The sequence below is a fragment of the Anoplolepis gracilipes genome, chromosome 11 (assembly GCF_047496725.1).
Source record: "Anoplolepis gracilipes chromosome 11, ASM4749672v1, whole genome shotgun sequence".
Classification (NCBI taxonomy): domain Eukaryota; kingdom Metazoa; phylum Arthropoda; class Insecta; order Hymenoptera; family Formicidae; genus Anoplolepis; species Anoplolepis gracilipes.
In genome coordinates, this window is record NC_132980.1 from 1,760,623 (window position 1) to 1,777,246 (window position 16,624).

Consider the following 16,624-nt stretch of genomic DNA (forward strand, 5'->3'; position numbering starts at 1 on the left):
TGTGCTAACGGGACTCTCTCAGGCGGTTATTACCGGACACCCTGTATATATATATATTGTTAGATACATGATTATCGAGCGTACGACACTGCCGGAGAAAGCACGAAAGAGATGCGTAAAGTAGGCAAAACTCGGTTGGCTGCGAGCTCTCTCGTTTTGGCCGGCGTTGAGTGAACACATAGATTTTTGTATTTGAGTAGTGAGATTTTTATTAAAGCAGTTAACAGTTGAAGATACCAGTATTTAATACTTTCTTTGCTCGAGGTTCCTTTCCCTACTACCTCTAGAAACACGATAAATTTGGCGACGAGGATGGGATACTGGTATTGCGAAATTTAATTCGAATTACAAAACGGTTAGTAAAATGCAAAGTTACGGATCTCGCAGAAGCGACTACATGAGTACGTTTTAACCACAAGTTACTATAAGAAGAGGCCGAATTTATTTGTTGCACAATGACGGAGACGGTAGTCCATGGGAACTTCGCGATAGAAGTTTTTGATCCAAATGTTACAAATTGGAAAAGATGGCTAAGGCGTTTCGAAGGAGCCGTTATGGTTTTCAAGGTCCCGGAAGGACAGAAGATCGCTTACTTATTACATTTTATCGGCTCATCTTCTTTCGATTTCATTTACGATAAATTGGCACCCGAGGACCCATATTCAAAAACTTACACTTTTCTAACGGAAAAATTAGCGGAATATTACGCGCCGGCACCGCTGGAAATCGCTGAAAATTATCGGTTTCATCAAAGGAAACAGAGTGAAGGCGAATCCGTACAACAATTCGTGGCCGCATTACATAAATTAAGTATAAATTGCAATTTTGGGTAACATCTACAGACTGCTCTGAGAAATCAATTAGTCTTCGGATTAGCGAACAAACGGGCGCAATCGAGATTGCTCGAAACCAAGGATCTGACGTTCGAGAAGGCGATGGAAATGGCAACGGCTATGGAACTATTGGAAAAAGACGTTGACCAGATTCAAGCTGGACCGGTAAACGTGGCTGCCATAAATCAAAAAGTTACATTGGGACAGAAGAAAAACGAACGACCGTTAATAAAGAAGAAAACGCAAACAAAAGCAATTGCTGTAAACAAGAGGCGTGGCGGTGCGAACTCATCGTCCGCTAACTTTGCTGATACAAATATTGTTTGTTTTAGATGTGGAGGTAAACATTTAGCGACAAACTGTACGTTAGACAGAAACATTACTTGCAGAAATTGCGGAATAAGAGGCCATTTACAGAAGGTGTGCAAGAAAAAAAGCAAGGTGTCGGCAAACGAGTTGGGCGAGATTCTATCGGTGCAAGCTGAACACGAAGAATTTCGGGAGAAATTTTATTGTACGCTAGTCTTGGAAAGAAAACAGGTATGCTTCGAAATAGATAGCGGAGCAGTGGTCATAATAGTTAGTAAGACTTTCGCGAAATTGTGTTGTCCCGAACGGCGTATTGAAAAATCAAATTTACAATTAATCACATTTTGTAAAACTACGATTCCGGTCGTCGGTTTTGTTAAAGTACATGTATGTTACGGCGATATTACAAAAACATTACATATGTATATCACAAATTCAAATAGAGACCCGTTAATAGGGCGTGAATGGATTAGACAATTAAAGATTCAATTATCCGATACAATTAATATATTAAATACAAATATTTCAAAAGAAATAGATACGATTATACAAGAATACAAGCAAAAATTAGACCCGTGTTTGACTAAAATTAAAAAAATACAAATTGTTCGTTTAACAATGAAGGATGATACACGACCAATTTTTTTATACAAGGTGAAGCACTCCAGTGGATGCGCAGTCGTTCAAAAGTAGAGGGAGAACAGTCAGCCAATCAGAAATGCCCCGAGCATCTCAAATATATAAAGGCTTGAGCACACAAAATGCATAATTTTTGCATAATGCATAACATACATGCACAAGAAATTCGATTGGTTAAATTTCTTATGCATTTGCTTTATAGACCAATCAGTGTTCTTATGCATGTATGTTATGCATTATTCAAAAGTTATGCATTTTTTGAGAGTCTGGATAATAAATATAGGTACATACGAGCAATATTAAAAATAGGTCGATTCCATATTATTCATGATAATTCATTTGATTTATCATTGATGTATCTTTAATGTTTGTTTCTTTATGTGATATACAGGGTTCCGGAACAACCTTTTGTCCGTAAAATGACATATACCTAACACAATTCTAAGACGATTTTTTCTTTACCAAAATTTGATTTAAAGCGTAGTTTTTGACTTATAAGCAAATTTAGTTAGTAAATCACGCATCGAGTACAGAAGGCAGGCAGGAGTGGCGTGCCGCGGGCGCAGCTGACCGCCTGACGGAAGATTACCACTGCGTAAGTCGCTAACTATTTTATCTTATAACATAAAATTATGCTTAAAATAAAATTTTGGTAAAGAGAAAAGTCAGAATTACATGTTTCTTAAAAAAACCTCACTTTAATGACCGAAAGTTTGTTTCAGATCGCTGGCCGTCGGACGCTGCAATCAGCTGACTGCTAGCTGCGATGTGTGTAGGCATGAGTGTGTGCATAAAAGAAAGAGAGAGAGAGACAGAGAGAGAGAGAGAGAGAGAGAGAGAGAGAGGGAGGGAGAGATGTTCATACATACGCACGCACGCATACATACACTGTTTTCTTGCTCTTTTTCTTTCTCTTTCTCTTTCTCTCTCTCTCTCTCTCTCTCTCTCTCTCTCTCTCTCTCTCTCTCTCTTTTACACAAACACTCATACATTCTCTCATTCACTCACTCACCTGCTCACTCACCTCGTAGTAGCGAATCTTCATGCTACGTATTCTTGTTAATTGCTGCACGCTTCTGATTAAAAGTGCTAGAGATGATGCGATACATCGAAACTTTCTCGCTTTTGTAAATTATTTTCACACTCGATTGGTACAAACAGATTACGCGATGTAACAAATTTATTATTTATTCACTCGCTACCGATTCACCGATATTAAAAAATACTTTAAAAGAAACGCGAATGCACATAACACATTACTCGACGCAAAGCGACGGACCGCGCAGACTTTGCGACAATCGCAGCAACCACAGCTGACTAGCGCTGCGAGGAACGCAACGCGACGCGACATGTAAACAATGCAAGTTGCTACGCGATGACTCTCGCGTGATTGACGTCGAGATGAACGTATAATAATGTACTTAAAAAAATTAATTATTTATTATAATTAAACACTATTTCTAATTATAATAAATAATTATTATTTTAAAGAGCATGTACGTTTTCGAAACTATTGCATTCACGATGCGAAGGGTTTCAATCAATCGAAGAATAATGTAATTAATAAATTACATTTGGGAAAATTTATTTTTATTAATTTTATTTAATTTATTGCTCATAGAGATGTTTCCATGTAAAATGTATTGAAACCTTTTTTCAGAGCGACCAACACACCCAACAAACTCAACCGCTACGGCAACGGCTCAACCTTCCTCAGCTTTCCTCAGCAAGTCAGAAGGAGCTTCCACCGAGTCGTGCGATCTCGAAACGGCAAAATCGGACGTAACAAGCCATACTGCACAATCAGATGTCTTGCGTCGCACTCCGTTGGTTCTCCTTGCAACAGCCATCGTCATTCTCCGCTCTCGATACGGAGAACTCTCTCAAGTTCGCGTTACTCGACCAAGGGTCCGAAGTGTCATTCATCTCCGAATCCGCCGCTTAAACATTGCAACTCCCGCGTCGCGCCGCTGCAATTCCAATTCTCGGTATCGGGGCACAACGCAGCACCGTTTCTAACGAAATCATCTTGCTGACCCTCGCTCAACTTAGCTGCCTTGCTGGACATTGAGGCACTCGTACTTCCTAAACTCACGGCTTACCTACCCTCTGCTTAAGTAGAACGATCTGTGTGGTCTCATCTTCAAGGTCTTAAGCTCGTAGATCCCAACTTTGCCTCTCCTGGCAGAATTAACCTAATCCTCGGGGCAAATGTCTACGTTTAAATCCTAGAGAAAGGTCTGTGTCGCGGAAGAATCGGCGATCCGATTGCGCAAATAACTTCTCTCGGATGGATTCTTTCTAGACCTCTGAAGGCTGGCAATCTCAAGCCTTCAGCGGCCGGAAACTACTCGCCACCGGTCATTGGAATGCAGTACTGCCTTGACAAATCGCTCTTCGAGCTTCTACATCACTTCTGGACCCAAGAAGAAATAACGCCAAACCCTCAAACATCCCTGACGCCGGAAGAATCTCAGTGTGAAGAACACTTCAAGTCGACACATTCTCGTGGCTCTCACGGACGATTCGTCGTTCGGCTGCCGCTCAAAAGACATGTAAGCGAATTTAGTGACTCTTGCTCTCCCGCGCACAGGTCTCTTCTCCGAATGGAGAAACGCTTCACCTTCAACGTAGCGCTCAAGTTTTCATATATCGAGTTCTTGCGCGAATATCGTGACCTTGATCACATGCACCTTCTCGACTATCGTAACCGCTCTCAGCGCCGCGAATTCTTTCTACCGCATCATGGCATCATTCATGAGACCAGTTTGACAATCAAACTCCGCGTTGTATTTAACGGTTCTCAGGCAATCTCGGTTTCTCACTGAATGATACTCTCCACTCACCTAAACTTCAGACAGATCTCATGGACATACTTCTCCGCTGACGCTGTCACCAATATGTGTTTGCAGCAGAGATGGGCATTATTCGAATGCATTTTTATTTAGCTTGTTATTTGAATAAAATTTTATTTGTTATTTGTATTATTCATTATTTATATTATTTATTATTTGCATTATTTGTTATTGCGTTATTCGTTATTGCTTCATTCGTTATTTGCTATTCGTCATTTGAATTATATTATTTTACTTTCCGTTTGTGTTATCTATTATATATTATGTAGTTTTTATAGAATAGTAATTAATAAAATTATAATATTAACAACATTATTGTTATTATAATATAGCAATATTATTTTTTCCTAAATGTAAAAATAATTGAGATAGATATATATATATATATATATATATATATATATATATATATACATATATTGTGACTGTGTATATATTTTTCGGTAAATACCGTGTACGCTCCTTAATACAGTTTTTGGCCGATGGACTGGCCTACGGCACACCTTCGGCGCAATCGCTTAATTAACCGACGTTTGCTCTATCGAAACGATAATGTTGGGCGCCAGGTGCGAAAATTCGCGCCGTCTCCAATTAATACGATATTCGCCTGATCCGTTCAAAAATCGTAAAACAATTACGATCGCGACGACAACTAAAACGGTTAGTTCATAGTTAAGCGGTAGAGGGGGGGGGGGTTGCGTAAGAGCGGAACGGGATCGAGAATTGATACCTCTTACGCGAGAAAGTTTTCCGGAAAATCAGACACAATTATTAAATGTAATAATAAATATAATTGACAAAGAAGTGTAATGAATATCGTATACAAGATAATTCTCGGCGTGGAGTGAGAAAGCCTTTTGGGGGAGTTATTATAAATGCGACAACTAGACATGTACGTCGCACGCTCGTCGCATGTCAAGGGCGCGTGACGGCGCGATGTCGCGATCGAGGTATCGAATTACACGTGATTTCAGGGGAATTTAGGCTTTTTCACAGATCGCTCGCGACTTGTTAAGGTCGTGGCGGTCGTAAAGATACATTACTCAATAATATGCGGCAGATCTCGGCCACGAATCGCCCGCTAATCGCGCTAATCAATTTACTTTAAAACTTCGGGAATATACGTAAACATGCGCGGCCGGCACGCATCGATCTCCGCCATCGATCACCGCGGTACTTATGACATGTTGTATACAGCGTATGAAATTCCTCCAACAAGCGGAATACGCAAGTTCGATATCCGTGTACACAAGATTACATTCGACTAAATGACGTTACAATAATTGTTCCCGAATCGTGAGTCAATAAATTGCGCGGAACGTGAAGTCGCACGCGACACGCGGTATACGAGCTCGCTTCCCGATGGATACAATTCAACACGCGGTAACAGATTTCGACAACTACACGATACGTGATACGGTAATACAATAATGACTATCGGCGGTGATTATTGAGAGAGACGTTATGCCCTTTTACGACTCGGACGAAATGCGGCCCTCATAAATCTCAACAACGATACGGCAACAAATACGCGACGGCGGAATAAAATCTCCCCGTGAATCGCGACAAGTAAAGTTTCGATAATTACAACAGGGCGCATTCGTCCGAATCGTACGAGTTACCGGTTTAGCGGCCTTACAATCCTTCTTCTTCTCCGTCGTCCGGTCTCGCACGATGATCTTTATCAGTCGGGTCGATAGGCCTGTCGTCCTCGATCACTCGCCGAACAGTGACGAGCGTGAGGTACGGGAGACACGCCGGTGACATCGTACCTAATCAGGCCACCTGCGGCGCTATCGTGGTCCTTAGGGCCAATCACGGCCGCTCCTTATCGCGTCCCGTTCAATTCGGATTATCGATCTTGTGATCCTTCGGTCTCCGCGAGGCAACTTCCCGGTGCGGCTTATCGACAGCTTCCGGCCGGCTCGGTCCGGTGCCCTTGGCTTCCCCGGACCCCATGGTTGAGTCCGACCTTCCAGCTCCATAGTTGGGGCTCCGATGTTCAACATATCGGGAGTGGCCATCCCCTTGCCCGTTTTTTTCCGGTCCTTCGCTCTCGATATGCTCCTGCAGATTTAAACCTTTTAACGGCAGTCGATATTTCCGCCGATTTATGAATTATTAGATAAAATGTACGGTTCTTACCGGGCGTGATCTCCCTGCAGTCCCTGGCTTCCGCTCGCCGTCACAACCAGGCTCCTCGGACCCGCGTAGCTGTTGACTAGAGGTTGCTGCCGCCAAACTCACAGATAACGCGCGAATATAAAAAAGTAAATTTCGCAGGGCGCTCTCTCTATAATTCGAGGACGCAGGCCCCGCAAAAACCCTTCCCAATCAGTCCTTTCGGCCCTTGTGACGGACGAAAGAAAACGTCACGTCACAATATATATATATATATATATATATATATAGAGAGAGAGAGAGAGAGAGAGAGAGAGAAAGGGGGGAGGGGGAAGAGAGAGAGAGAGGGAGAGGGAGAAGGAGAGAGAGAGAGAGAGAACAGCAAGCATTATGTGTACTTTGATTTTTTTTTCATTTTTTGATAAATTTATTTTAATAAATTTATTTCAGTTTTTATTTTGTCAGTTTTGTAGTAACTTCTTTGTAATATTTTTTGAAAATAAAATGTTCTTAATAAAAAATATGCAAACAACTTTATTTATATTATCATAGTTATATAAATAATTGTTATTTTCATATTAAATGATTATTATTATATGTATTTAATATGATGCAACATAATTATTTAATTGTTTGTATTATTCATATGAATAAAAAATAATACGAACATATTAGTTAAATAATTATTTAGATAAAAATTTATTTAAATACTTATTTAATTGAATACCTTTTAATTTGAATAAAAATGTATTCGTCATTTATAAATAAATTATGTTTTGCTTCTATTATTCGTTATTTATTATTCAAATAAAATTTTGCCCACTTCTGGTTTGCAGCCGACATAGAAAAAATGTACCACCAAATTTGCGTCCACGAAGATGACTGGTCTTTTCAAAAGATTCTATAGCGGGCTTCTCCAGAGGAAACCGTGCAAGAATACGCGCTGTACACCGTGACTTACGGCCTCGCTTGCGCCCCGTACTTTGTTCTACGCTACCTGCAACAACTCGCTCGCGAATACGAAGCTTCTCTCCCGCTTGCCGCCGACATTCTCCGTCGGGACACGTACGGCGACGACATACTCTCCGGAGCATCTGATATTACCCAAACACGAGAAAAAATTCAACAGCTCAACAAAGTCCTCAGGACGTGGATCGCGAATGACTCACCCTCACAGACGTTCCATGCCAAGATCAGGAGCCATCCGCAAAACTCCTGGTGAACGATCGAACCACACACTACACGCTCGGTCTACAATAGAGAAAACTCAGACAGCTTTGTTTTCTTAGTACTACCAGCAACGAGATCTAACTCCATCCCGAAACGATCCGTACTGTCGCACATTGCGCGGATATTTGATCCACTTGGGTGGCTCGCTCCGATCACCATCACCGCCAAAATCTTCATGCAAGAACTCTGGGCCATCCGATTAGACTGGGACGAAGAACTGCCTGAAGAGCTTCAATTTCGCTGGTTGCAGTTCACGCAACAACTTGAGAAAGTGAGAACCATCTCTATCTCACGTTGGTTCGGAGCAAATTCCTCTATCCTCGTCTGCGAGATTCATAGATTCTTAGACGCATCTCAACATGCCCTCGCCGCAGTGGTCTACATTCGCGTCCTCAACGATGTCAACGACGCTCGGGTCACGCTCGTCAGTGCAAAAACTAAGGTAGCTCCTCTCAAACGCATGACGATCCCACGACTCGAGCTCTCAGCTGCCGTTCTGCTAGTTTGCCAGATTCTCCGACTTCGCGACGTTCTCGATCTACATCACGTGCCCATTCACCTCTGGACGGATTCTACAGTCGCCCTCACCTGGATCAAAAGTCATCCCTCTCGATGGAAAGAGTTTGTCAGCAATCGAGTACCCTTCATCCAGGAACTCTCAAACTCTCGCTGGCACCACGTACCAGGAAAAGAGAATCCAACCGCCTTAGCGTCTTGCAGAATACCTCCTCAACTTCTGCAGCATCAAACACTCTGGTGGAACGGGCCTCAGTGGCTGCTCACTCACTCGACATCGTAACCGTCTGCAACACTCACCTGTTCCTCAAACGACGATCTGGAAGCACGCACAACCACTTGCTTCACAGCCACCGAACAAACTGGAACCAATCTATGGGATCTCATCAACAGATACTCCTCTCTCACGTTACTTATACGCACCACTACATGGCTCCTGCGTGCTTGCAACAGATTCCGCACTCAAGTTGTTGTTCACCCTCACGAAGCCTTCCTCACGCCAGCTGAACTGGAGTCTGCATTCCTCCTATGGGTCAGGCTCACACAGTGCGCCTACTTCTCATTAAAAATTCGAATGTTGCAGGCCAACAAGACCCTCAAGTCAACCATTCCGCTCCTACGGCTTTCTCTGACGCTCGACAACAAGCTTCTACGAATACGTGGACGACTTCATCACTCGCACTTTGACTTCTCAACCAAACATCCGCTCATTCTGCCGCGCGACTCTCGTCTAACAACTCTCATTATCGACTATCATCATCGACGCACTCTTCATGGTGGGCTATAACTCATACTCTTGTCCATTCGACAAAGATTCTGGATCATCGGCGGTCATGTATCAATCCGTTCATTCATTTGCCGTTGTGTAACTTGCTGTCGTCACCGCGCCGTGACAGGCCAGCAACTCATGGGACAACTTCCCGCCTCACGTGTAACTCCATGCCGGCTGTTCTTCCATACGGGAGTGGATTATGCCGTTCAGTCTCAAGACGTTTCGCGGATGAGGCGCTAAAACGTACAAAGGATACTTCCTGGTGTTCCTCTGTTTCAGCACCTCCGCCATCCACCTTGAAGTAGCTACCGACTACTCTACCGAAGACTTTATCGCTGCCTATAAACGCTATATCACTGGATGCCGAGGACTCTGCTCAACGATAACGAGCAATTGCGGAACAAACCTAATCGGAGCAGACGCTGAACTTTCCAAGCTCTTCAAGACATCTTCGAAGGAATGTGCGCACATTGCTAACATTTTAGCTAATGACGGAGTGACATCGAAGTTCCATCCTTTTTCCGCTCCGCATTTCGGCGGAAAATGGGAGGCCGGTGTGAAATCGGTCAAGTTCCATCTTGGACGAATTATCACACATTACTCACTTATGAAAAACACATTACTCACTTATGAAAAACTCGTTACGCTCCTGATTCAGATCGAGGCCGTTTTAAACTCGCGTTCGGTGTCGGCTCTCTCAGATGACCCTGCGGACATCACCGCTCTTACGCCGGGACACTTTCTAATCGGCTCAGTGCTCTCGACAGTTCCTGAACCCTGTCTGGAAAAAGTGCCTCAAAATCGGCTGTCGCGTCTATCAACTCCTCCACCAAATAACTGAATCGTTCTGGAAAAGATGGTCGACAGAGTACTTACAACACATGCAAACCTCAACCAAATGGCATCGCGAGCAACACTCCTTCCAAAAGGGCACATTAGTTCTTATAAAAGACGAGCGTTTTACTCTGAGCAAGTGGCCTCTCGCACGCATCATAGAAACTCATCCAGGCTCCGATGGCTTAGTGCGAGTCGAGACTCTCAAAACCGCCACCACGACTCTCAAAAGACCTATTGACAAACTCTGTCTTCGTCCCAGTACGACAACCGGCAGTTAAAACAATGTCAAGTTCAATCCGTTAATTTTTGCTTCTAATTGACAACATGAAGTTGCCAAAGCGGGCGGAATGTTCAGTCACTATAGTTAATGTGTTTTCATTTATATGTAATAAGTATTCTGTGGCAAAACGCTTTGTTCGAACATATCGATCAGCAAAATTTATTTGTTACGGCTTCTTTGTCGCGCTCACCGAAGTTTTCCCAATCTCCGATACGAAAATGAGAGCACACGCTTTTTGCGTGTTGCTCTCAGCTGATCTGTATACATACATACGCACACACACACACACACACACACACACACACACGCACACGCACACGCACACGCACACGCACACGCACACGCACACGCACACGCACACGCACACGCACACGCACACGCACACGCACACGCACACGCACACGCACACGCACACGCACACGCACACGCACACGCACACACACACACACACACACACACACACACACACACACAACAGCAGCGAACGCTTTTTGAAAAGTCTCTGTTCCCGTTAAAGTCAGTCTTCTCAAGACCGTTAACTCGAATAGATAGAAATAAACTCAACCTAGCTTTTCTCTTAAAATTCACCCATTCCAATCTCGTCTAATTCCGATGTCTCCAGCAATATGTACTGTCCGCTTGATTCACGGCAATCAAGGTTTCTGATTCTAAATCGAAACAATTACTTAATACGCAAATTTTTATACTGTAAAAATTTAGCCATTGTTAAAAAATGTTGCAATAATATTTCTTCTTCAGTAGATGTATTATTCTACATTCGCGGCATTTGAGGTTGTACACGTATGCCTAGAAATGAATAAATAATCATATTAATATGTTATACTTATTAATTAAAACAAATAATAGCGAATTCAGTTGGCAAGCACTAGTGTGTACTGGTGCACTAGTAAAATTATTTCACACACAATATAAAGACAAGTAATGAAAACATTAAGATATAATAGTATGAGTATTATTTTTATTCATATTAAACATTATAAATTCTCTTAATTATTAACTTATTTTTTTAATTATTTATTGTTATACATTTGTGTACAATAACTTTAGTGTGTACCAATGTGTATTAGTTCTTCCAACTGAATTTGCTATAAGAAAATAATTCATGATATTTGGTTATAAACAATAAACATACTTATTTTCTTCTTGAGATCTTAGAGTGCTATGAGAAAGTCATGCTATCAAACCATTGCTATCAAATTACTGATTTTTGCATCAGTTATTTGGTTGTGCACTGATGTACGAACAGCTTGTATAATAAAAAAAATATATATTAAAAATACTAATTGTACAATTATATTATAAAATGAACTTACGTAGGAGAACTCTTGCTAGTCTCAAATCTTTAAAGCTACATTTAGTTTTTTTTCAGCCTAACTGAATGTTTGAGCTAGAGAATTTGTTAGTAAATTTTTTAGCATGTTGCGTATCATTACATGTGAATTGCTTTCACCCACCAGTTTCAAAATATTGATCTAAAAAAATTAAAAGTATAATGTATGTATATACAGAGTATCCCCGAATTGGCGGATCAACTCTCGTGGGTAGATAGAGCGTGTTAAACTGAAGAGAAAAATCTTATATCATTTTGCTAAATTCGTAATAATTAATGAGATATAAATTAATAAAGATCGGCCAATATAAGCGTGCCAAGATAAGCGTGCGGCGCGAAGAAACCTCCTACTTGTTACTTGATACTACGCGCGCGGCGAGACAGTAGGCGGAGCGCTCTACAAAAGACGTACAAAGGACGTACAAAGGGCGTACTAAAAGAGACATGTACAGTGTGCTCTGCGTTTATGTCTTGCCGCACGCCTAGTATCAAGTAACAACTGGGAGGTTTCTTCGCGCCGCGCGCTTATACTGGCACGGATTAGCCGATCTTTATTAATTTATATCTCATTAATTATTGCGAATTTAGCAAAATAATATAAGATTTTTTTCAGTTTAACACGCTCTATCTACCCACAAGAGTTGATCCGCCAATTCGGAAACACCCTGTATATATATATATATTGTATAAAAAGTGTTCCAGTAAATCAACATTGTGTAACGTTGGGTCACACAGTGTGTGACTGTTCGTTGTTGGAAAGCATCTTAGATAAAACATATTAGATAAAAGAATATGACATTTTTATTTACCTTTTTTGTGTATTTTTATTTGCAGAACCGATGAATAAAATCAAACCAAAAGTGTTGCGTAGCTTTGTCCTCCAATCTCAATATAATTGTTATAATAATTTCAAATATTTATTATAATAGTTTCATTTAAAGATTTGTCACAATGGTTTTACTGAACTAAAAAATAAAGCCACTATTGTTATAACCTACAACATATTATTAGACCTTCAAACAAAGACATTTTATATAAATCAATAATTGGATAAAAGAATAATATTTTTATTTACCTTTCTTTCTCCTTGTAAATTTTTTCATTTGTATTTTATCAAAATATGTAATCAGAAGGGATTGATCATGTAATTTTTTTTTCTCTTAAATGAAAATATGAAAAAAGAAAATTATTAAAATTAACCAATCAGGATAATGAAATTTTTCATTTTTCACGTTTTTACTTAAAGAAAATTACGTGATTAATCCCTAACAAAAGAGGAAAATGAAAATGATAATCTATACCGCGTTGACATATTATGCGTGCGCCGCTGAACACTGAACACTGAACAGACGACGCACATTATAAAATTTAGCGCACCCAACGTCGCGGTTTACGCAGAATATTTCTGCAACATTGCTGGATCATTTCGATGAAATACTGCAATTGTATGTCTCTGTAATATCCATGCAATATTACATTGAAACTTGCATATTGCAACGTTCCTGCAATGTAATTGAAAGTTTCGGTGCTGTATGGTACGGTGGTGTGTAGCCATAAGCATGATAGCTGAGATGATTTGATTGGCTGACACAGTTTAGCGCAAGTTACGCTTACGTAAGTTACGCCACATGTGATGGCACCCTCACTCTTCCGTACACGCGTAATAATTTGAACGATCATTATCAGCCAAGGCGTTCAAATATCTCGCGGTTTCCATAGTCGCCGCAAGTTTTCTTCAAAGTACGATGCACTTCCTAATAATTTCACGAACACACGACATTTTTTGTAATTATAAACAACGAGTTAATTAAAATGACCTGACTAGCCAAAATTATTCAATTTATTCACACATTGTATGAATAAACGGGTTAATTAAAACGACCTAACTAGCCTAAATTATTCAATTTATTCACACATTGTGTGAATAAATTGAATAATTTTGGCTAGTCAGGTCGTTTTAATTAACCCGTTGTTTATAATTAAATACTAGCGACTTTAATCTCTAACTTATAATTTTTTGTAATTATTTTTATTCTTCACTCGCACACGACTATTTCCAATTATGACTACAAATTTAACACTGCTACCGAGTGCACGCGAAGTATGACGGAAAATTAATCAACAAAAAAGGGGGCTTTAAGAGCCGAACGCAAGATTCGTAAAAGTATAAATAAAAACAATGTTTAAAGAAAAAAAATTTTAATTTATTCAAATTTTCGATCCTTCTTCGGACCATTCCCAGTGATACAAGAATAATAAATAAACAGTGAAGTCACTTACAATTGTTTGATTACATTCGATATAATGAGTCCCCTAATGGTCTACGAGTGTGGCTACGTTGTCGACTGCACTAAAAACAATTTTTGTGTGAAATTACATGATTATGCTGGGTTATTTTCCGACCCAGCATAATCATGTAATATTGCTACTTATATCGAAAAATGCAGATCATATTAATTTCACATAAAATATGTATTTTCAAGATTCTACTTAACATGAAGGACCCCGTACCCAACCAATGGAATTTTGGTTCTTGGCCAAATTTGCTGAAAGTGCAGCATGTTATTCATTATGACCTCTTAATCAAAAGTCTCAATGGACACAAGGTCCAAAAATCAATGGTTTTCAAGATACCGAGCTTCTAACGTTCACACGCACGTACACACACGAACAGGCGCATGCGCGCGCAGATACACATAGCTTACGCGCACACTTCCTTACACGCACGTTCACACTTATGTAAACAGTCTATACACGTGTATGTGTTTGATCACACACGTGTTTGTTTATGTGTTATTCCACCTTGCTATATACTTTCATGGTAAATGTCTATAATAACTACTGCAACGAAAAATCAATTTTTTTCAATACCAATCAACAAAACTATTATACAAACGGAATGTAGAAATGCTTTTAGGGAGGGGCAAGTCTTTCTTAAGAAGTTACAAGTAACAAAATTACATAAATAAATTTATTAAACATTATTCATTAAATCATTATAAACAGTCCTACAAGACATAGAGGAGAAAGCATTGACGTTATTGAATTTTACCCCTCCCATTTACTTTAGATACGTAGACGACATATTAATATCGGTACCTCCAAAATTTATTGACCAGACATTGACAATTTTTAATTTTTTCCATAACAGAGTACAGGTCACAGTGAAAAAAATGACCACAACAAGATTAACTTTTTAGACCTCACACTCATTTTAACTAATAACCATCTAATATTTGACTGGTACCATAAGAATACGTTCTCGGGTAGATATCTTAATTTCCATTCCCAACATCCTAACAACCAAAAAAGAGGCACCATAATAGGCTTAATCGATAGAGTATTCTTATTATCACATCCCATGTTCCATGAAAAGAATATCAAATTTATAATAAAGATTTTACTGGATAACTCCCATCCAACCGATTTTATATTCAAAACAATTAATAACCGTATAAAGTTTTTAATTAACAATAGACCACCCGACAAAAAATCACAAACAGCCAATAATAACTCATACTTCACAATTCCATATTTGCAGTCAGTAACTGATAAAATAAAGAATGCTCTAAAAGATGTCGACATCAAATTAGCCTACTACAGCATAAACAAAACAACAAATTTATTAAGACACACAAAGATCCTATACCTATTCCCATGAAAACAAACGTGGTATATAAAATTAATTGTCTAAATTGCGACGCTTCATATGTTGGTCAAACGGACAGAAAGCTGAATACTAGGATAAAAGAACATAAGACCAACATAATGAAGCCCAATAACAACAAATCAGTGATTACTGACCACCGCCTAACATACAGTCATGATTTTGACTGGGACAATGCACAAATACTAGACAATGAGCCCTATTACACAAAAAGACTGATATCTGAAATGTTATACATCAAACGACAAATAAACAGCATAAATCTACAAACAGATATAGAATATTTGCCAGCTATTTACGATGATATAATAAACAAACTGCCTAAGATCTAATGTCACCTATCTAACTCTTTCCATTTTAAATGTATTTTTTCGCTCTTGAGCTCATTACCATTTGTACCATCGGCATAACCACACGTTAAATATCAGTTGCGCGATACATATACCATAGATTCAACAACACGCAAACGGAATGCATATCCTGTAAGCATTTTCTGAGTCACCACCATTATACACAAAGTAGCGGTAAATAACTTTATTACAAACAGGTATTTATTATACTCATTTTATTAATACAGACTTAACCCCTCAATCTAACTGCATACCTCCCTCGGTCTGGAAACCTCGGAGAATTGCCTCACGGGATTATTATGCAAGCCGTACAATAAAAGAGCCGAACAAGTTGGATCGTTTTATATATATGTAATTTATACAACCAACATGCGACAAATATGTACAACGGTTCTAATGCATTGATCCATTTAATCATGCGAATACGATCACGATTTTTAGTTCATACATTGCTTACGCTGTTATTATGCGATGCGTTCTCATGAATTTTCGTTTTTATCTATTTATAATTTACTTATTTATTTTATATATTATGCTGAAGAGGATTTAAAACATGAATCGAAACGTTCAGATTTTTATTATAATTTCCGTCTTTTTATAGAATGTTACTAATGTACTTATTGTCAATATATCTGCGACACATCACCCATATAAAATAACTAAATAATTTGATTCAAATCTCCTCGCTCCTATTGCCTCTTTCTTATTTACTTATTTATATTTAATAATTCGGAGCTCTTTCTGCAATCTCATTATAAATGGAATAATATAAATATGAACCAGGGAATATTTTCATAATACACACACACACACACGCACATGCGCGCGCGCGCACACACACACACACACACACCCACACACACA

General features: G+C 39.5%; 1 protein-coding gene and 1 long non-coding RNA gene across 2 annotated transcripts; both read left to right on the forward strand.

The window, feature by feature from the left end:
- Positions 1-455: 455 nt before the first annotated feature.
- Positions 456-1,606, forward strand: LOC140671327 (uncharacterized). Its single transcript, XM_072902588.1, has 3 exons — positions 456-776; positions 843-1,373; positions 1,586-1,606. The coding sequence occupies exons 1-3, from the start codon at positions 456-458 to the stop codon at positions 1,604-1,606; spliced, it is 873 nt and encodes a 290-aa protein (XP_072758689.1).
- A 240-nt stretch (positions 1,607-1,846) lies between these two features.
- LOC140670922 (uncharacterized) lies at positions 1,847-12,736 on the forward strand. The gene is made up of 2 exons (XR_012047646.1): positions 1,847-4,336; positions 7,594-12,736. It is a non-coding gene; the product is annotated as an uncharacterized lncRNA (long non-coding RNA).
- The last annotated feature ends 3,888 nt before the right edge of the window (positions 12,737-16,624 follow it).

Coding starts and splice junctions, on each gene's coding strand:
- LOC140671327 (XM_072902588.1), top strand. CDS start 456: ATGACGGAGACGGTAGTCCATGGGAACTTCGCGATAGAAGTTTTTGAT. Junction 777..842: donor AACAGAGTGAAGGCGAATCC/GTACAACAATTC, acceptor TAACATCTACAG/ACTGCTCTGAGAAATCAATT. Junction 1,374..1,585: donor TAGTCTTGGAAAGAAAACAG/GTATGCTTCGAA, acceptor AAATTCAAATAG/AGACCCGTTAATAGGGCGTG.